This window comes from Lepidochelys olivacea (genome assembly GCF_965140295.1).
Source record: "Lepidochelys olivacea isolate rLepOli2 genome assembly, chromosome: 10".
In the NCBI taxonomy this organism is placed as follows: Eukaryota; Metazoa; Chordata; order Testudines; family Cheloniidae; genus Lepidochelys; species Lepidochelys olivacea.
The window spans coordinates 58,927,793-58,950,461 of NC_140420.1; the positions used below are offsets into that span (position 1 = coordinate 58,927,793).

A 22,669-nucleotide genomic window follows, 5' to 3' on the forward strand; every position below is an offset into this window, starting at 1 on the left:
TTAGATTTTCATAAATAATGAGTGGCAAAATTCTGAGAGTGGGAACATATTCCCAGTATATAATCCATCAACAGGAGAGCAAATCTGTGAGATCCAGGAAGCTGACAAGGTAAAGTATCCCTGTGAAATGGTTATAAATGTACACTAGACCAAAACCCACACCTCTGACTAGTCCACTCCAGAATCTTCACTGATGATAGACCAATCTTTTATTAACTCCTGCCCCTCATAGTATGATTATGGTATATTGTCCGTTCAGAAATTTCAGATACCAACTAATACTCTGTTAGTGTTTACCCCAAAGCTTTATTGTTCCTTCCTCCTCAACAGGTTGATACGGACAAAGCAGTGAGGGCAGCTCGCCTTGCTTTCTCTCTAGGCTCAGTGTGGAGGAGAATGGATGCATCGGAAAGAGGCCGTCTCTTGGATAAACTAGCGGACTTGGTTGAAAGAGACAGGGCAATTCTTGCTGTAAGTGGTGTAGGGGGAAATCAGAAGTTGTTTCATGTATGAGCTTTATATTCTGAGAGCAAATAAGTTCATAGATGTGTAAATGTGCATGATGTTGGTGTCAGATTGGCTAGTGTGTCTGAATAGGTTTTCCATTGACTCGAATGGGCTTTGGATCAGGCTGTGTGTGTGTGTATTTGTAACTTGGTTTTATGTTCTAATATAAAAAAATGGATAACTGCATAAAACCAATTGTGCGGTACTACTTAATAAAATGATAGATGAAATGCTGTGCAGTACTGAACCAATAATGCACAGTTTAGAAATTATGCTATTTAGCACATACATTAAGCTTATAAACTGAAGCATTGTTAATGTTGTTTTCTGCATGTCAAGTGCTTTGGAACTAAGCTGGTGAACATCTTAATTCCAGCTTTGTCAACACTTAAATCATGTTACCACCAGTGTAAGCTGTAAAATCGCCATGGGGAGAAGGAAGTGGACAACAAACCAAGCTCATTATGCCTGTCATTTGATTTGTATGTCTAGAGCCAAATTCTTTGCTGAATTGCATCACAGGCAGTGCTACTGACTTCAGTTTGGGATGTAAGTCAGTGCAGAATTAAGCCGCTACTCTTCTGTATACAAATTACATTTATGGTCTGTATCTAGTCATGTGTCATACCTGCTATCTTATCTCCACTGTGCTCATTCATAACAATTTCTATTAGATAATGCTAACTGTTGAAAGTTAGTTCAGCTAGTCAACATCTAAGGACATTTTATTGGATTCTTTTCACTAAACAATCTTAGGGACTCTTAAGAGGATGCCTAATAAGATACTGTTGTCAATAGGAAAACTGAATTAAAAATGAGGCCCTTCGCTTGTTAAATTATGAGCTTCCCTAGAGGAGAGCTTGTGTATTTGATGGTAATAAATAAGCTGGCTGTACACTGTAGATATCTCAGGCCTCAATGGGGGTTTTGGCAGCCGTTTATAGAAAATTTTATATTCCCATCAATTATATAAAGAGGAATACGTCCATTCTTCTATGAATTCAGATAGTTAATGTAAAGTTACAAAGAGTCCCTTCTCAGCTGTTATCATGAACATAGCAGAACCTAGTTTGACAGGCATTTTTATCTTGGCTCCTGATTAAAGAAATGCTGTGTTTATGTATTTGAACTAATCACAGTGACTATTAGGTGTACACACACACACACTTAAAATCATAGGGATTTTAGGGACTTTTAAAATTACTAGGATTTTTCAAGAAAAATTCTGTATGTTTCAGATCAGTTGAAATATTCGACAAAAGTTTCACTATGCAACTCTTGAGAAGTCTTTGTTCCTAGTATTATAGCACCCCTCCCCCCAAAAAAAATACAGTAGCAGTAAAATGGGGTCTTAATCACTACTGTGAAGTTCCTGATGTTGGGGGAAGCCTGGTTTGATCCTCATTTCTATTCATCTGTCACTAATGTCATTACATGAGCAGTTGGAGTATTGCAGTCTGCAGAGCCTGATGTGCTACTTTGTTCATATTCTCTTCACTTTCTCTTGTCCTCCAGACCATGGAATCGCTGAATAGTGGCAAACCCTTTCTGCAGGCTTTCTATGTAGATCTTCAGGGAGTCATCAAAACTCTGAGGTATTATGCAGGTTGGGCAGACAAGATTCATGGAATGACCATTCCTGTGGGTAAGTAGAATTCACAGAAGCAGCAGATTCTACCTACAATATGATGATTCTTTGGAATTTTGTTTATATATCTACACAAACACACTTGGGCCAAATGGAGCACCCAGGAGACCTATTAGATTATGGAATAACCTCTTGTAGAAGGTGGAGGAAGCCCTACAATTGGATTGCTTAAAATCATATTGGAAAAATCACTAGATAGTATGCTGTTGGGTACAATATTCAACTGGCACTGGGATGGACTAGATAACTAGATAACTTACTGTGATTAAAGTCAATGGAAAGCTTCACATGCACGTTCACGGGAATGTTTGGACCCTTATGTATGTGTACCATGAAGTAAACTATAGATAGCTTTTTATAGCTATATTTAAATATAAATATAATTGTCGAGATGAATATTATGCACCCTGATGCATTTGAAAATATAGGCATGATTTGGGCAAATTCTGTGCATAATCCTTCATGTAGCTCTCCTACTGAAGCTACTCCTTACTTTTCACCCCTATTGCCCCTGCTTTTCCCACCTTGTAGCCTTAGTTGTGCTCATTTGTGTGGTTTAAAATGGGGATTAGTAATACCCATCATGGACCAGGATGTGACTGTCCAACTCATTTAACATGTCTTTCAAACTGGATCCAAATTCACAGATACTTTGAGAGAGTTTGTAATTTCATTAGCAAGAAACTTCCATAAATACAAGAGACTTTTTTTATGGTATCTGCTTCCTTCTGATGTACAGTGGGATCAGTAGTTAATAATATGTGTGGGAGAAAAGCTGGGGCATAAGTGGTGGGGAGAAGTTATTCTGCTCTTCTATTTTAGTAAAGAAGTAAGGAAATGAAGCTGAGTTTTCTTATCTTTCATATTTAGCTGACAACCTACTCCCCTTCCATTTTCTACTGAAAGCATACTAATCTATGGTCTGCGATGAGATTGCCTACAGTGGCATATGGCCCATCCATGACTGCGATTAGCAAATATCTCCAGCAAATAGCTCCAGATGGGACATTAGATGGGGAGGGGTCTGAGTTACTAAAGAGAATATTTTCCCAGGTATCTGGCTGGTGGGTCTCACCCACATGTTCAGAGTCTAACTGATCACCATATTTGGAGTTGGGAAGGAGTTTTCTCCAGAATCAGATTAGCAGTGATCCTGGGGGTTTTCACCTTCTTCTGCAGCATGGGGCATGAGTCACTTGCTGGTTTGAACTAGAGTAAATGGTGGAATCTTTTAAATCACAATTTGAGGACATCAGTAACTCAGCCAGAGGCTATAGATCTGTGACAGGAGTAGGTGGGTTAGGTTCTGAGGCTTGCAATGTGTAGGAGGCCAGACTAGATGATCCATGACAGTCCCTTGTGGCCTTACAGTCTATGAGTCAGTGTATTTTCACTAAAGACATGGCACTGTAACATTGCGTAAAAGCTCTTCTGTAAGGACTAAAGAAAATATTAGCACCAAATTCTTTGTGTCCTGCTTTCACTTTAAATTGACACAAGCAATAGTGCAGAGCACACCATAAATTCATATATTCAGCAAATTTCCTGCTCCCTAATCCCTTCTTCCCTTGTCAGTGAATGCCTCCTTCTCACTTATGAGCCCAGCAGGAATACAGAAATTAAGTCGGTGAGTAAGAGGCATTGCCAACTCGGGAGAACAAATACTCTGTTTATTCCAGTCCTTAAAAATGCAAACAACCAACACGCTGCAGGGAAGCAGCTGCAAAACTGAGTTTGTTAGTGAAGTGGTCTGAGTTCCTGGGGCTGCATTTTCAGCAAGCCTCCCTAAGTGCAAACCACAATGGCCTGCAGTTACTGGTATCCATATCCTTGTGCAAACGTGGGATTTTCCAGACACAAATGGGTGAAATCTCAATTTCTGAGGGTGCAATTTGGCCCTTTTTAACTAGCAAGGATTTTCTCCCTGAGTCTGATTCACCACTGTGTTACTCTGGTAAACTCACGGCAGTCAGTAGAGTTACACCAGAGTGAAGTTAGTTATACCAACTTAAAGCTGGTCTTACCCAGGGATGACTGTTTTTTCATAGTTACAGTTAACTTGTTAAAGGAAATCAGCCATGAAAATAAAACCACAAAAACACCACTATTAAATTTCTTCCTCCACCCCGCCTGTTAAATGTGATCATTAATTAGATACCCTACAGTCCTCTGATGTTTATTTTTGACAAGGTTTTTCTTCTCTAAAACAACTACAGTCCAAGGAGAGACAGGGAGGAAGGCACTGGATACAGGGGTGGCTAAGAAGGAAGAGCATTTGTTAGAGTTACATTTGTTCTGGTCTCAGTGTTAGGTCTCCACCCTGCCCTTTGCTCCCTATTGCAAAACCCTGCTGATGTCAAGGACAGCAGAATCAGGCCCTGATTGGAAACGGTTAGATTAATAAAGCTATCACAGTCCAAAATGTAGCTGTAGCTACAGCATATGCCATATCACAAGTTATAGGACCAATTCTGCTCTGGTTACATCCGGGCTATCACACAATGTGTTTCCAATGTTTCCTGAATCTCTCATCTCTATCTCCTACGTGCCCCTGTACAAGCCATGTGGTTACATATTAGACCTGCCACATTACCAGATATGTGAAAACTAAATACCTAGGACATGGTCCGACTCCTGTGAGAGATCTGGTCGAATACCCCTATGGAAGGTGTTCCAATACCAAAGCAGAGATCCCTGAATATAAACAGGATTTTTTAATTGGGAAATAATAATAATAAAAAAAAATCTTTGGGCCAGATCCTCAACTGCTGTGAATTGATGGCTCTATTCACGTCAGTGAGCTAGGCCAATTTACACCAGCTGAGGATATATTTTTTAAAAAATAATATATGCTCTTTTCTTTAACCCTGTTTTAATACAACTTGAAAAAGAGACAAATTAGTTTGTTTTTCCGCATTTACCTTAACGATTTGATAGAAAAAAATAGGAGAGGTGTCAGATTAGCAGCCTGGCTGAAGTCCCCTACCTACCAAATGGCTACAGTATGTACTGCAACAGTGCAAGCTTCACACATTGTCCTGCCATATGCCTCCACCCTGACCTGGAGGTACCAACTCTAAGGGTCCTGCATTCCCTTCTTACTCCATGTGCTATCCTTATTCATGCTGGTGAACACGCATTCCTGCAAGATGTCCCATTTGAAACCAAGGGGATGACTCGTGTAGGTGTTCGCTAGCATAAGTAAATGGGCGCACAGTTGGGCTCTCAGTCACCAGACCCATATGATCTCCAGTTTCTTTGCTTACTGTCTACAAAGTTGATTGATAATGAATGAGGTGGTGAACTTTGTGATACAGACCTAGAGGACCTCAGCTGAGACCTAGAGGGTAACCTACTTCAGCTCTCAAAAGTCATCAAGCAGTGACAACTTCCATTTACTACTAATCGGGACTGGATTGGAATCAGTAGCCTTAGATGTGGAATGGCATATCATGTTGCCATTCCCTCAAGCCATTCATGGTAACTTTCTAAAGTATTTTTCAACACAATAATTTTTTTAGAAGTCATGAAATTGGTTAACAGGGATGATCCTTTTAGATTTCACAGCTGTCCCTGGAGTCTGCTAGGATCTGCTTTCTCACCAAACCTAAATCTGTGTGTTTTCTGCTGAGTAATGGGCTAATAATGCACACAAAGATGTCTAATAACAGCCGCAGTACAACATACCAGAGCCTTGTCTACCAGGGCTAATTCACCAGGGCTAATTTAGCTGATTTAAGGAGATCCCAGTGGGAAGCTTGTCCTTCAGGAGGGATGGCCAGAGCTAGTGGACAGCCGGTCTGCCCTCCCATGGGGATTCAGAGTAAGCTGTCTCAAGTGACAACAGCTCACACTCCTGAAGCAGTTGCAGACAGGTTCAGGTGCTGCAGAGATTAAAGTCAAGACCTTTGTGGTCTGGCATAGATGGATCTTCTTTCAGTCACCTCGGTGTGGGTGTCAGATATACAGACCTCACTCTGGTAGTCTCCTGCCTGCTGACAGCTACTAGGAGAGCGCTGAGGAGAGTGAGTGAGAATTAGTACATTTTCACACCAGCTTAAAGTAGAAGTGTTTTCATTACTGCTAGTTTTATAAGTTTATATTAAAACTGTAAAAGTTTCATTGTTGCCTGTGTAGTTTCTGAGCACATGGGATTCAGGCTTTTTAACTATCATTGTTTAGCTAAAATGATTCACTTCATCAAACTTAGTTATTCTGCTATTGCAAAAACTAGTTTTATGGTGTGCACCAGGCAGCCTACAGATACACCTTTGGCATTTCCAACTTCACCTTCATCCTCTGGGTAATTTGACATCTGCAGTGATGACTGAAGGAAATGTTATTAAACATCCCCAAAAATTTCACCAGAATTGTGAGGTCTGTGGATGACCAACATTTAAAGTAGGTGTCGAAAAAGGGCAGTTATTCTGGAGTCTGGCAGAAGCTGTGCAAGCATCGGAGGTAACACTATGAAGAAAACTCTGAGTGAGGAAAGAACATGCCTTTTATGTCCAATCAAATTAACCATGATTTGGCTGACTTCGCAACCCATGTTTGGGTTCACTGCAGCTTTACCTCAGGGGGCATGAAGTAGTGCAGTAATGATGATACAGGGATGGCCTGTTACTGTGACGTTGTCTGAGGTTTTCTGCCTAGGAGCCATTTATCTTGGTGTTACCGAGCATAGGCTGGTATTTTCACCTCACACTTCTATGATTCTTTTAAAAATATGCTCCAAATAAAGCATTTTGATCATTTGAATTATAAGCCGGTCTCTATAGTTCCTCCTATTCTTTTCCTTCTGTCTAGGCAGAGCAGACCAAATTGATTCATCAACCATCTTTCTTCTTCCTTCCCCTGTGTTACACTCTGTTTCTCTCTCTTATTCTATTAATCTTTCTTTCTCTCTCTCGCTCTCGCTGACCCTTTTCCTCTTTTGTCTCCCTCTGCTGCACATAGCCTGCTGATAACTGTTTTATAGCTAATATTCAGTTTCTGGTCTCTTGAAAACTTTGAAGCCAAATCCCAGCTGATTAATGTACAGTAGTGCTTTATGGGTATGTTTCCCCTACACAAAATGAAATAGACTTACAGAAACAAGTAAACCTAAAAAAAAGTTTGTTTTTAATTAAAGCCAAGCTGAAGCCCATATTTAAAACCAGGAAACTTTCTGGATTAACCCATTTATTGTTACCAGATGTACGGGACCAAAGTTTGCTGCAGGTTCCCAAAAGCACTCCGAGCTCTAATTTTCGCCCTTTCCCCTGAGATTGAGCCTAGGTACATTTCTCACCAGTCTTACTCATATTTAGCTGAGGTGATTCTAGTGCATAAACAGATGCCTACATTTGTAAATACTGTGTGTTCCTATAGACACAGGCCCACTCAGAGACCAGCAGCTCAGAGGCAATGTGAAAGGTTGGCACAGAGGAAAGATCAGACCCCCAAATCAGGGAGCTTTCAGGTTTCTGTTTACTTCTTGAAATGAGTCAGCTCACCCCCTTCACTGTAGTGATTTAGCTCAGGAGTCTGCCCCCCACTAAATGAAACCTTCAGGCTGGGCATAGGTCTCATTCTAAAGCCTGGTACCTACCACATTTTTTTTTTTGCCATCTTGGTTTTCAAGGCTCTAAAAATAATTGTCAGTGATTCAGAGAGACAAGGTAGGTGAGGGAATATCTTTTATTGGACCAACTTCAGTTGGGGGAGAGAGAGTCAAGCTCTCAAGCCACACAGAGCTCTTCCTCAGTGATTCAGAGGATTCCTTTTTTCTTCTCTTCTTCGAGCCTGGAAGCAGAGGAGGTAAGTAAATGGCTTCCTTTGAGGTCACTGCCAAAACCTCTGTGGGTATGTCTACGCTGCAATTAAAAACCCGCGGATGCCAGTGCCAGCTGACTCGCGCTCCAGCTAAGGGGCTGTTTATTTGCAGTGTAGACATTCAGGTTTGGGCTGGAGCCAGGCTATCGGACCCTGCAAGGTGGGAGGGTCCCAGAACTCGTGCTGCAGTGAACAGCCCCTTAGCCCAAGCCCCACAAGCCTGAGTCCGCTGGCACAGGCCAGCCAGAGGTGTCTAACTGCAGTGTCGACATACCCTTTCTGCACAGATTGTCCTCTTTCCCAAGGAACCAAGCCTGTCACCTTTGCATGTGGTGCAAACAATTGGGTTGCTCCAGATTTCCCACGCTGGCTCACAAAAGATATTTCAGTAACTATTTCTTTTACTGCCATCAAAGGCTGATCCTTAAAGCTCTCCCCCCTCCCCTTTTTTTTGTTCTGCCAAGTCAAACTGCTCTTGAGAGTAACCATTCTCATCTGTTTCAGATGGAGATTATTTTACGTTTACAAGACATGAACCCATCGGAGTGTGTGGACAGATCATCCCTGTGAGTATCTCTGCTAGTGCCTTGTATTTATTTTCATTTGAACCAGTTCTCTTTAAAAGACACATAAAACATGGACCTCAGCTATGTGTGTTTTCCATTACGAAAAAAAGCTGAGCTCATATTGTTGACATATCTTTAACAGTCTCCCTGCAAATGCTTATTTGAACACGCTAATAGGGTTTTAGCTCTGGTATTAGGAGTTAAGTTCTCAAGTCATAGAATTCTCATGATTAAAACAAGCAAAGCAAAACACAGTGTTAATATGCTGTCATTGGTTATGGATGTTCACACAACTTATGGAAAATTGATGCTTTGCTGTGGCAGTCATTTTTTATTTAGTTAGTTTTTACTGCAATTTAACAGACGCCTCCAAGTTCCTGGGACAATGTTATGTATTTTAATTCTGTTCTTTCCTGGTATTTCCTTTTACAAAGCTTTTAGAAAAGAAGAAACTCCAGAAGACACGTCATTACAGTTAACTTTGTGCAGATTATTAAAAACATGAAGGGTTTATTGTATTTGTTGCAAGAGAGAAGGACACTTATTATTTCATTAAATTTAATACTCTTTCTTTCCTTCTCCTCCCTCCCCCCACCCCCCTGTATGCATCCTCGGCAAACTCCTGTGATACATTGCATGGGAACTCCATTGAACAAGCATTCTTTTCAAAAGTACTGGTTAATGGTTTCTGGGAGAAATTTCAATGGGAGGCTCATGTACAGCTATTAAAATATGGTGCGGAAGCTTTTCCTTTACAAAGCATTGGGGAACTAATCAAGAATTTTTTGTTGATGTTGGTTTTTGTTTTATTCATGTCTACCGCAAGCCCCTGAGCGGCCAGGGTGTGTTTGTAATACGCAGCAATTTCAATAAAAAGGAGCAACCCAAAAAAGATGATTTTTAACAGTGTCAAGGCCTTTTTTCTCTTACTATTTATTACTATATTTCTTTGTAACGGGTGACTCTTGTGGCTGGCACTCTATATGAACACCATGGGAAGGAGCTCACAGTCTAAGCCCCATCCTGCAAGCACCTACACATGTTCTGAACTTCCAGTCACATGAGCAGCTCTGTGGAATGAGTGACTTCAATGGCAATAAACTTGTGTAAAGTTAAGCATGTGAGTAGGTGATTGCAGGATCAGAACCTTAATGCCCTTAATTTCCTGGGAGCTGCTCAGTGCCCTCAATGGACATGTTCTGCTGAAGTGACTGGGCACTGCGGATACTGAACACTCTGCTGGAGGTGCCCAAGATCTTAAAGAATACAGGATTTATTTACTTGATTTAGATTTGTACAAAAGTATAAAGGGGAACCTTATCCAAGGCTTTAGCCACCCCTGCAATGTACTACAAAAATAAAACTAAACAGCCAGCACTGCACAAAACTCCCCTCCCTGCTCCACATCTAACCCCCATCAAAACCTACCCTCCACTGTAGCCTTGAATCCTGCAGCATACCCTGAAAGTTAACTAACCCAGGCCATTTGGGGCCAGGGGTGCAAAGCTTTTCTCAGACCTGAGATTCCCCTCATGGAGAACGCTCTATTGCTGAGCTCCTCTCTTTTAAATGGAGGGGGATCCAGCTCAGGTGCCTCTGCTGATCACAGCTGTGGCATCCTGACATAAGGAGAGAGGAGATCCAGTAGGTAGATATGTCCTAGGCCAGGATCGAGCTGTAAATTAGGCACTAACAGCACAGTCCAAACACATAATCCGTTACATATGTTTTGTGCAGAGACGTAGGTTGAAGCTGTATTTATTTTGATTTTTAGTGTCTTACGTAGCAAAACCTTCCTGGAGAAGAATGAGGAAAGACCTTGCAAGGTTCCTAACTAGGAATGCCTATTTTCACCCTGCCACATTTTGCACTATACAACTCTTCAGAGCTTTACCGCAAGAGGCGACAGAAGTGCAGGCTGTCAGCATACTGTTGGCCCAATGTCTCCACTCCCAGGCTTATATACTGGTGATAGAATTAAAACATCACTCTGTCTCCAAAGTTTATAAACAACTGAGGGGGGAAAAAATTGGGTGTTTGGTGAAGGAAAGACATTTGTGTATTTTTTCAAGCTTGCCAGGGTCCAGCGAGAGGTCTATGAGAGTGGCAGCTGATGTGCATCAGGCAGTAACACCTTCTAGCTAGTGGCTGACTCTTCATGACTGATATTTCTATTTTCTTCCAAGTGAGATTATTGTAGTTACATCTATGAGTTCAATGCTGCAACCGCAGATGTGAATAACTTTACTCACATGAAATCAATGGGACTGCTCATGTGAGTAAAATAACGTACATGCATAAGTGTTTGCAGGATCAGGCCCAAATGCAGAAGGCCCGATACATTTGATGATTGCTACCAGATGGAATCCTAACCCATTTTGTGCAGCAAATAAATATAATGGGCCAAATTTTCTGCTGCAGTAAATTGGCATCCTTCAGTTGAAGTCAATGGAGTCGCTTACACCAGCAGATAATTTGTCTGGATCAATTTATTGTCTCTCTTTTTCTTGTGTGTTTCATACCAATTGTTCAAGAAGAACTTGTAATGAAAATGACACAGATAGTTGACTATCTTTTTGTCTCTGATATTTCCATGGCAATGATCTGTAAACATGTTAAAACTTCCTTGGTAAATAAATAGATAATACAGAGTGCTAACACTGTAGAGATATTGGGAGGGGTGTGTGTGTGTGGGAGTTATTTCTTATAATCCCATCAGTTAATTATGTATGGGTTTGCCTAGAAATGTTCTGGAGTTCTTAAAAAGCATTCAAGGATTAGAAATCTATCTATATAATCTGGCACTGATGCAAAATAGTTCTTTCTGAACACCACAGAGCCAGCAGCTATTTGTCCTGAATGGGGGGCGGGGGGGAAGAGGTGCCAATTGCAAAATAGTCAATGAAATTAAAAGCTTGGATTAAAAAAATTGACGTCAAACCCAAAATTCTTTTTGAGAAGATGGGGGGCGGAGGTTATAATTCTTTGAGTAGAGGAGAAAGAAGAATTGAAAGGTCACTATTGCCTCTTTCTTAATGGTGGTAATTAAAAAAAACCCTTGCTTTGTGCTGGGAAAGATTTATGTGGAGGATAAGCCTGAGAAATCAGTGAGGTAGCAGCTTGACATCTTGAAAACAAAGCACCACTGCAATATTTTTCCATCTATCAACTTTTATTTTTTCTTACAGTGGAACTTCCCCCTGCTGATGTTTGCATGGAAGATTGCCCCAGCTCTGTGCTGTGGCAATACAGTAGTTATTAAACCAGCAGAGCAAACACCACTCAGCGCGCTTTATATGGGAGCCCTCGTCAAGGAGGTAAGAATAATTGACAGGAATAATGTCTCCTGCTCTCCTGGCAGCTAAGGAACTACCACAGCACGTCTAGTTTAGTTTGCTTGGTCAATTTTCACAAACCATGTTTCCTCTAATTCTGTTTTGCTAGGCTGGCTTTCCGCCGGGAGTAGTCAATATTTTGCCAGGATTTGGTCCAACTGCAGGCGCAGCAATAGCTTCTCATGTTGGCATAGATAAAATTGCTTTTACTGGATCTACTGAGGTAAGTGTATTCTAAAGTATGTTACTGTAAGATATCAATCCAGAAAATATTTAGGGAACAATAGCCAAGCTCTTGACTGAAGTTCCTCCGGGTCATCCAGCAGAAAGGATATACTCACACCAGAACGGTCTGTCCTTCCCAGCTCAATCTGAAAATCTAAAATCTACATATTATCACACTACCAAAGCAGAGGTGTCACTTTCCCCTTAACACCTGCTGTACCAAATACCATGGCACACATGTGGAAAAATATTGGTAGGATTTGCTATGGGCTTGTGAGGACATGAATTAGGACACATGGGTAGATAGATTGTGTAGTATAAGCCATACAGTGCACAAGTCCCTCTTTGGTGTCCATAATCTGTGTGACCTAGAAGCTATTGAAGAGTTTAACTCTGAAGAGAATGGTTTTAATCTACATAAAGGGGGCTGAACCAACCAGAACAGTGACTTTGCCTAACTATCAAATATGTACAAAGACCGCTGTTATCATTCAGGAGTTGGGGATAATAGAGGTGCTACAGGCTGATGCCACCATAGAAGGGTCCTTATCTCTCAGTCTGAGGAGAGGAAAAAAGGAAACCAGAAGGAGAGGAATCTCAATGGGAGTTTCAGGATTGGTAATATTTAGAGAGTACTAATAACAGGCCCTGTTCCATTGAGACTTTGACAAACTATTGTATGGATGGATCCTACAATTCTAGCGGTCTGTTCCCTCCTTGATATGTGCACATGACTCCCACTAGGCTCAGTGGACATTTTGTGTGCATCAAGGGTAGACTACACTCCATAGTGAGATAGATTTACTCTTGGTGTGAGATTATAACCTGATCCTTCCATCCTTATGTGCATGCATGGTAACTCTCACTGAAGTCACTGGGAAACTTGTGTGTGCAATGACTGCGAGATCAAGCTAATCTATTACTTTCAGTACTTTTTGGTACAATAAAATCTATAATGAATCGTAGGTACCACAGTGTATGGGCCTAAATTGTCAGTATAATGTGGATGCAATTGTGTGCCTAGTTTACACACAAAATTACCTTGTAGAAAATTTACCATGTGTAATTATGTGTGGATTTTTATGAAAATTTAGGTTATAATATATAAAAAGTAACAAAGTCAATTGCAACAAACATCAGATTTCAGATTACTTTGAAAAATTGCAACAATTTCATTACAACTCCTGTTCTGTTAGCGATTTACATTAGCATCATAGAATATTGGAAATCTTAATATGAGCTCTGTCTCTCCCTCCCACCCCCCCAATAAATTAAGTTGAAACAATTGTTTTCACAAAGGTATGTGGTGTGTGTTTAAGATAAATATTCTATTATACAGGATGTTGCGCTGTTTGGAGGAGAAATAATACAGATGGGTTAGGTTTCAAAGTTGTCTTTTGTAGCCAAAATAAATTTTTATTGTAGTTCAAGACAGCTTTAGTTCTAATAGGCGCTTAAAACTCAAAAGCTGTGGGTTTTATACTAACTCAGTGCCTACCTTTAAAAGCCTTACTAATAGGAAGTGAAAAGCATTACTGAGATGAAAAAGCAATTCTCTAAGAACCTAAAGCAAGAACAGATGGAACATTTTAATGCAGAGTTAGTGTAAACTGTTCCATATTGTTTCTGATTTCCTGTAACACTGAATTCTTATAACAGCAAGTCAACACTGTAACATTTTAGACATGGTCCTGTAATATCAATGGTTATACAGAGCATCAGACTTCTCAGAAACAGTTTTCACATTTTTTAATGAAATAAAAATGGAAATATTTTGTGTGTCTACTCTTACGTACAGCAGGTCAGTTGTATATTCCAGTGATGTGGTTTCTTACAGCCATCAGATATACCCAGAGCCAGAATATTCCAGTCCCACAGCTCTTCCAGGTGCTAGCACAGGCAGTTACTATTTTAGCTCCAACAAGTTAATGATAAAACCTATCAGAAGAAAAGCAAAGTTATTCCAGTTTAAGTGCCTGTAGCATGGGGTTTTTCTCAAGTCTCCACCACTAGAACCTCTTGCTTATACCGTAAACAATCAATATTTTCCGGTAAAAGCTAATTAAGCTCCCCAGCTGCCTGCAAAAAAAATCTTATGTTTGCAGAATCAGCATTAATTGGGTTTTATTGTCTCTTTTTCAGCAGCGTTCCTTTAAGGAGGGTGGGGGGAAGAGGTCATTCTTGGTACAATTTCATAAATAATAAAAATTCAACAAACAAAAGAAATAAGACTAAGAGAGACCAAGTGCATAACTGTGACTCCATGCTGGAGTCCATTGTGAGGGCTCAAGTCTTGGTCTATACAAAGATGACAAGTTTTTTCTCATATTTTGACTTCAATCTCTAACTCATTTAGGCCCTGCTTCAGGGAAGCACTGAAGAACGTACTTTATATCCATGCCTGTTCAAGACAACACGTCAGAACATGCTTAACTTTAAGCATATGCTTAAGTTCTGTCTTGAATAGAGATGCTTTCCTCAATCAGGGCTATAAACTGCACCTCTCATTTCCCTCTCCTAACCTGAGAGAGACAATATGATCCCAATTGATGGAGTGATAAAAGGCTTCTATTCTCTCAGTAAACAAGTGTAATTCATGATAATGGCAATGGAATGCCCATTGAATCCAGAGGAATACACGCCCCCGTCAAGAACTTGGCAGAATCTGCTGGTTGAGCCAAACTCACTTTTCAGTCCACCTAGTTCCCCACTCACTCCCTTCTGCAGCACAGCATGAAGGGGAGTAAAATAGGGTTGCTAACCCTTCAGGATTGTCCTGGAGTCTCCATGAATTGAAGATTAGTCTTTAAATAAAGATTATGTCATGTGATGAAATCTCCAGAAATACGTCCAACCAAATTGGCAACCCTAGCTCAGTAAAACCAAATTAATCACATGGAAAAGGAGTCGGGGGAATACATACGGGTCAGGTGGCCAGATGCTTTGTCTTCTCCCACTGTAAAGCCACCAGCATGCCATATTACACAAGCTCTTCTCTGTGCAAGTTGGGGTGCATGGTTTGACTTGCTAGCAGGAGACAGAGCGAGTTTATATTTCAAATTGACACATAAATTATTGATGTACTCAGCAGCATTGACTGCATCTCCATAATCTTCAGTCAAGCAAGTAATGCCTAACCACAGTGGAAGAGCCAATGGATAGCTGGCCTCCATAAGCCCCTCATCCCATCCATTTGAAGGTCTGCATGCCCATTGGCTTCACCTCATAGAACCAAGGAACCATGAGGCAGACATTTTTGCAAGTGTGCCTTTCATGGATCTTTAAGTGGAAGGGGGGACATTTGTCTCTTTCAGGGAGTTTAATTCAGATTAGAGAGGAGAAGAATCCATGCAGAACTTGCTATAGCACTTGAATCAATCAAAATATGAACTAGTCACTTCCTGATGGCTCAGGTGTGAGGTTTGTGACTGTTTTGTTGATCAGTTTGTACTCTCCAGCTCTTCTCTATTTCTGTCTCAGACTCTTGGGCACTTTGAGAATTGTTTTAAAATGTCATGTGTGTGCAAAGACCATCTTCCCTTCATGGGCATAGTTTGGGGAGACCAGGGAGTTTTGCCCCTCCCCAAACTGAAAGCCTTGGACAGGTGTGGAATTTGCCTACCCCATGCAAGGCCCCATTGGCCTGACTGGAGCTGTCCCCCTCCACCCCCAAATATAAAGTCAAAATATGCCTATGCTTCCCTTTCATCTTCCCATCCCATGAATCATGTTTTCCCTGATACTATCACTATTCCCTTCCCCCATCCCACTTCCTTCATGGCTCATCTCATACACAAAACAGTGGTCCTTCATCTCTTTCATCTCATTTTACACCACTTTACAAGAGAAACATCCCTCCATGCATCACCTCCTCTCCTAATCCCCCAATGCATGGTTCTCAATAGCTCGTTAGGAAAAGTTCTCCAGACTATTGGTGGTTTATGAACCACACTTTGAGAACCAATGCACTGAAGGGGAAAAAAATCATACTGAGCACAAGATCCAGATTTGGAACATTTTGCCATGGTCCCTTTAGGCTTATCTGCTTGCACTGGTTGATACTCTTCAACAGCTTGCTTGATGGAGGGATTTCTAACAAGATTGGTTGTTTCTATTAGGTGCTTTTTAATGAACCAGGCCCCGATCGTGTCCCTTTTCAGTTATTGTAACCTTCTCCTCTCTGACCTCATTGACACCCTTTTTTTCCATCCACCCCATCGGTCAAACTTTAGCTGCCAAATGGGACCTTCCTCAGCAATTGAGTTGACCATGTCACCACCTATTTGTATTTCCTCATGGGCTTCCACTACTTTGAGTTTACAGGGCTCCTCCTCGCTTTCTCAGCTCTTCATGACTCGGCTCTTGCCACCTACCTCATGGGTTTGGTTTCCTGTCATATTGCCCTCACCCTCTCTGCCCAACCATTGGTGCCAGTCCAGGGTGAAATCCTTGCCCTGTTGAAGCCAATGGAAGCTTTGCCATTGACTTCAGTTGGGCCAGGATTTTACCCCTGTTGCCTTGTTTCCCATAGCCATCTGCATGCATTTTTTCTATGCCAGCCTCCGTTTGATTTCCTCACCATCTCACTACCTTCTGCACATTTACATCCCTTTTAAAAATACAGTTCTTCCAGGAGGCCCACAAGGAGTGATTATGTTAAAGTTACATACAATTAAATGATCTTTTAAGAACCTAAATTATCCCAAGCTCTGGATTTCCTAGTGTGTCCCTATACTTGCCTTTGGACTACTACTTCTTTAGGGCAGGAGATATCTTCATTTTTATCATTTTACAGATCCCTGTAGGTTGTCAACACTAGATAATGCAATATTAATGGTGGACAGAAGTGAGAACTGAAGACTGCTCCTAAAGCACCTTAAACATTTTTTTCACTGTATGGAATGAGGTCATGTATTAATTGAGCCATTATCTTTTCTTTCCCTATAGTAAAATGAACTGCTGCAGCCATTGTTTACAACAACATACATTCTTGTGAGGGGGCAGCAATTTACACATATCTCAAATGCTGAGTGGCAGTTCTTCCTCTTCCTAAGATCTTTTCATTCTTTAAAGACAGGTTCTCTAAATCGTGAGCGGGAAAGGGCTCAGAAAGACAGAAAAGCCATTATTGTAGTTGCCAGCCAAATTCTGCAGCCACCAAAAATGCCTGTGTAAGTGTTTTGCATGCAGTACTTGGACAGCCAGCTAAGTTACCATGGCTGAGGCCAATAAGTGGAACATTTTAAAAATAGCATTATCCTAGTTTTAGAACACCATCTGATTTTAAAATGTTTGTAAAAGCCAATAAATATCTGAAGCACACAGGTTCAAACTTTGCACATGATTTGCAGAGGCAGCAGCTTCTTATTTGCTTACCCTGAATTTTAAAAAAATCGTGATTGGCTTAAACACATTAGATACATTTGGGATTCTTTTTATGTAGCTTTGTGGGTTTGAGCCTTTAGGGGGTCACGTTTTCAAGTTTTTCTCTACAGCCAGGAGGACTAGAAACTTATTTCATTTTAAAAAAGGAAAGCTGTGATTCTCACCTAATCCCATGACTCAAGGTCCTGGGCCTTTAAAAAAAAAACAAAAAAAACAACCCACCAAATCAACAGACTCATGATATAGTCATAAGCATTTGGCAACAGTCCATGAGATCACTGGACACATAGGACTATCTAGTTCTCTCTGGTCTTCTATCTCCCAACAAATACACACAACAATACACTCAATAAAGCTTATATTGCCTATTCTAACCAGCTAGTCCCAGCCTGTACTTCACAGTCATGAGAGGGAGGCATTATTGAATGCACTAAAACATTAACTTTATATTTACACCCATAACACACTGTTTGTTCAAAAATGGAGGGAGTTGAGGCCAGGTTGAGAATCAGGCCTTTTATGTTACATTTACTAAACTAGTAATAGTGTTATCATTATAAGATACTAACATAACTAATCCAATGTCTATGTGTATACAAAGCATGAGTTCTTGTAAGGACATATAGGACTAATAATAATATCTAATGACTCAAGCAAAACATATAGTACTGTAGTTGGTAAGTATATAGTCAATACAAAGGATGAAAATAATACAATATAGATTAGAAATGTATTGACAAGGGGAAGGTTTTAATATAAATTTTCATGTTGCTACATATTACCCAGAAGTTTGCTCAGCAAATGCTTAATGTGTATCAATAACTTCTGTTCAAAAACAAATGTGTTTCCTCCAAATCTGAACTGGTTTGCAACTCCATCCAGTTTTTACATGCTCTCAAGATGATAGGAATCACAGATAGCATGCTAAACATTTGAAGCGCTGGCCAACAAGAAATGTATTTTACGTGGCTGGTTTCCATGTTGTTCAAGCTAAATCCCATTAAAAAGCAGACAGAGTAACTCAGATTAAAGATATGATTCAGTTCTATGTTCATGCAGTTATGTGCATAAGTCAAATAAATATTCAATAAATGGGTTTGGATGCCTATGTAAACACAAGGTCCATAAACAACTTCAATAAAACCCAACAAAGCGGTCTGCATTTTGCTTGGCAGAGTGTTTTCTTTATGCAGTTAGATTAACAAACCATGATCTCATCATTAGTCAACAAGAGACTAGAGAGACCATCAAAGCAAGCTACAGGAGAGTCAAGATTGATTCGTGCCAAACAAATGTTTGTAGCTAACAGCTGTATTACCATTTATTCTAATTTACTCAGCAGGATTCTCCTTTCATTTCCTAAGTGAGATGAATGTCATGTTGCATGATATAGACAGCATGTCTACCTACTGCATGAGTAATGAGTTGTGTCAGCTCTCTTCTATCATAAAATCTTTCCTTGTTTTAGGATCTTCTTGCAGGATTACGTCCTGGTTTTTCTTCCACTAACAATAAAATTCTTAAAGGCTGTGTGTTCCCTTTCCAAAAGTCTGTCAGTTAATCATACTACTGAAATGCCCAATACAGGAGGCTTTGGGAAGGATATATTATAATTCATTCATAATTTTAGCTTAAGCCCTCTTGATAATTTTTGTCACTCATTCTGCTGGGCAACTTTTGCTTCCTGAATAACTAGGATACCCGAAATAAAATCATTCTTTTTTTTTTCCTTATTGCATTTGGTAGAGAGCTAGGAAGTTGTCCTTCCTCCAGGATAAGGCTACATACCAAAAGCTACTCTTGTCCACTTCAGGATTGTGAAGTTCACTAATCTTTGCTGGCCTGGGGACAGTCCCCAAGGTCACTTTAGAAGCAGAATACCTCATGTGGTCAAATAGGGTTATACTGAGTGCTCTGGAGACAATCTGGAATCAAAGTTCACACAAAGCAAGCAACATCTCAGCTTTAAAGGTTTTGTCGAAAAATCCCACTGAATTCTTTTACCTCAGAAGTTTAAAAGGCTAAACTGACCCTGCTGTGTGAATCCAAGGATTATAGGTAGAGCTTACTTGATTCTTAAACCACTAAACAGCCTCCAAACATTGGGAGCTTCAGGTCAGAGAAGCACCTGAACATTCAAATGCACTATTCAGGACTGGAGTGGAAACCTCACAGGACTAGGGCTTTGTTTTGGTTTTTGTGGTGGGGGAAAGAGGTTTTGAGATTTCCAGGGCTTTAGTAAGATTAGAAATTATAGCTTTTCTTGTATGATTTTGGCACTTCCACTTCTGTCTGGAATCAGAAAGCGCAGAGGCACATGAAAATAAAAGTTAATGGGTGCAATAGCTTACCCGAAACCCCACCCTCTAAAAGAATTTGGGTAAAGTTTTGGGTCTCATCCCAAACTGGTTTGCACACTCCTATTTAATATGTGACTAGATGAGTCTCTTCTGATAAGAAAGATTAATCATTCAAAAACAAACTAAACTATTGAGTGCGCCTGTCAATTATTGAATTGATACAAAGAAAACAGCCATCAGTTTAATAATTGAATACTTTTAGGGACTGCGATTCAAGTAGCTGTTTTGAACAGAGGTGTCCTGTACAGCTGGGTGTCCCGTTCCCCTCCCCCTCCAACCAACCAACCACCACCACCCCTCACCCCACATAACAGATTGTTTTCTTTGAGATGAGCCAAATTACATCTACCCACACCCTCCATGCAGTTTACAGGGTTATGGTACTTCACAACTTATCCAGGGATACTCCTGATATCTATCTTGCAGCCTATTCAAAACAAGGATGGGGAGTTGAGGTTTTCTGTGCCAACATTCCTGCTGATTAATCAGCTCAGCTCCATTATCTGTGGGGGAGTCCTCGTTTCCAAAGTTCCCTCGCTACGCTGCATTGCCTGTTGGAAGTTCACAGATAGAGCTAAGAGACACCACAGGGAGCATGAACTAAAAGACTACAGGGACTGGAACGCTATCACTTATCCCTTGGTAACTCTCGCTGTGGATGAAGAGAGAAATGAAAAAGGCTCCTTTTCTCAATAAATAATCACAGCCTCAGTACCCTCCTTAAGGCTCCCCTCATGCCATGAGTGCACAGAGCACTGTACCGACTGAACAAAATGCCAGTGCTTACTCAGGAGCGTGCCCCGTAGTAAGCTGCTTTGTGCCCTACCACCCATAAACGTGCTTTTATTCCCAGTGTTAAGGCTGAAGTAAGACTCTCTGTTAAGCTTATTCTTGCAACGTTGACAACCTCTGTATATTAAAGACAACACATTTCCAAGTTAGGACCATGGTCTCCAGCCCCTTGGGTCCTATAACATTTGGCAACCAAGGCCAGCTTTCCAATTAGGCACAATAGGCATGTGCCTAGGGGCACCAGCATTCTCAGGGTTCCTTAAAGTTAAAAGTGGGTTAAAAGTTTCATTTTTTACAGCACACACTAAGGTCAGCTGTAGGCAGGGGCGGGGGGAGGGAGAGGTGCTGAAGATTCCGTGCCTAGGGGACGTAAGGCCGGCCCTGTTGGCAACCACGTGTTTTGCCAGGTGTTTTAATCTTTTTTTTAACTTGGTCACAATATTATTGTGACATTAAAGTGGAAATGGTGGGGTGGCAGGAAAGATAAATTTTGTCCTCCTTAACATGTTCTGCTTTTTGTTTGTATTGTGATTTTGGGGTGGAACTAGTTAATTATTGGTCTTTCAAAGAGGGAGGCTGAAGCCATAAGGCTGCAGAGTGCCATTGGCTAGAGCACCGACTATAACGGCCAGGCTCTAGATGATTTTCAAACGTACATTTCATACCTGTTTGGGAGATGTTGGAATTTCTAAGTGACGTGTTAAACATATTCAGTGTGGCCCGGCTGTCAGTTAAACATAGTGGTAAAATCAGCTCCAATTAAGGGGATATGTAAGGAATTTCATGATAATGTCAGCACTCTGTTTCATCAATATAGAGGTAAAGAAAAGATGCTGAAGTTAATTTATTTTTAAAAAATCCACAGTCAAACTTGATAGTGGTATCGCCAGATACACAGTTAATCACTGAGTTACATGGAATGGTTGACAATTCCCTAATTATCCTGTGGGCTTTTTTCTTTGTTTTTTCTGGTGGGGGCCCTGGGTTTCTATTTCATTTATGATTACTCCAGTGCTGACTTAACTTTCTCCAGCAGACTGACTTTAATTCTGTAGGTCAGCGTCTCTCCCATTAACCCCTTAATGCTGGCAGTCACAGTCACCTGGCCCTGTGTGTAGAAGTTTAACATTGAGAAATATCAACAGCTAGGTCCTGCAGCACAGTCAAAGTGTAGATGAAAGTTCAGCTGCCGATGGGATTTTTGCACAAGGAAAGACTGATTTCTAATGGCAAGAGAGAAGGATTGGGAATCAAAATGCATGTGTACATGTGTGTCAGCCAGCTACTGACTTGCGGTGTGACCTTGGGCATGTAATTTAGACCCAGATTCTCATAGGCTTTTAGGCATCCAACTCCTTAGTTGCCTAAATACCTTTGAGGATCTGAACTTTAGGCCCTGATTCAACAAAGCACTTCAGAACATGCTTAAGTCCATCCCTTTTCAGCAGAGCGCGGAACCCTGTACTCATGTTTTACTATATCAGGGCCTTACTCTCCCCGTGACTGTTTCCCAAACCTACAAAATGGGCATAATAATGCAGTTCAAACAATGGAAACCAAGCAGAAATCTAGTTAAACTGGTTATTGGGGATTTCCCCAGCACAGGGGAATCTCCAGGGAACATAGAGCAGGTGTTACCAGCTCCGGCTCCATGCTACACGACCCTTCTGACATTGGCATAGGTGGCATGTCATAGGTATGGCTAGCAGAAGGTGGGGGTGGCCAGACTGGTGCTGAACTTTATTGATCCTCACCTGAAGAATCATCTCTTAGGGCTGCTCCAAACTACACCAGGGGCTGCATTTGCCTCCAATGGCCCCTAGGATTGAGAAGGTGCAAAGGAATCTCAAAACCACCTTTGATTCCCACCCTTATTACCTGTTCTAGCTGTGATGCAGCTTACTACCTGGCCTGGTATGTGTGCGCTGTATTTTGCCTGTGAAATCCTTCTGTAACTACTGTATGCTGTTAATCCTATATATAATGCCACTAATTTTAAGATGAGGTGATATTCTCTGGTTTATAATTTCACTC

At 40.9% G+C, this 22,669-nt stretch overlaps 1 protein-coding gene across 1 annotated transcript in view; it reads left to right on the forward strand.

Annotated features, from left to right (window-relative positions):
• The window catches only part of ALDH1A2 (aldehyde dehydrogenase 1 family member A2), a 66,315-nt gene that overhangs the window by 29,948 nt on the left and 13,698 nt on the right, over positions 1–22,669 (forward strand). Inside the window, exons 2-7 of the mRNA XM_084641731.1 lie at positions 5–109; positions 331–471; positions 2,023–2,152; positions 8,477–8,538; positions 11,727–11,855; positions 11,983–12,096. Coding sequence (XP_084497857.1) covers positions 5–109; positions 331–471; positions 2,023–2,152; positions 8,477–8,538; positions 11,727–11,855; positions 11,983–12,096 — 681 coding nt within the window. The remainder of the gene's footprint in view (positions 1–4; positions 110–330; positions 472–2,022; positions 2,153–8,476; positions 8,539–11,726; positions 11,856–11,982; positions 12,097–22,669) is intronic.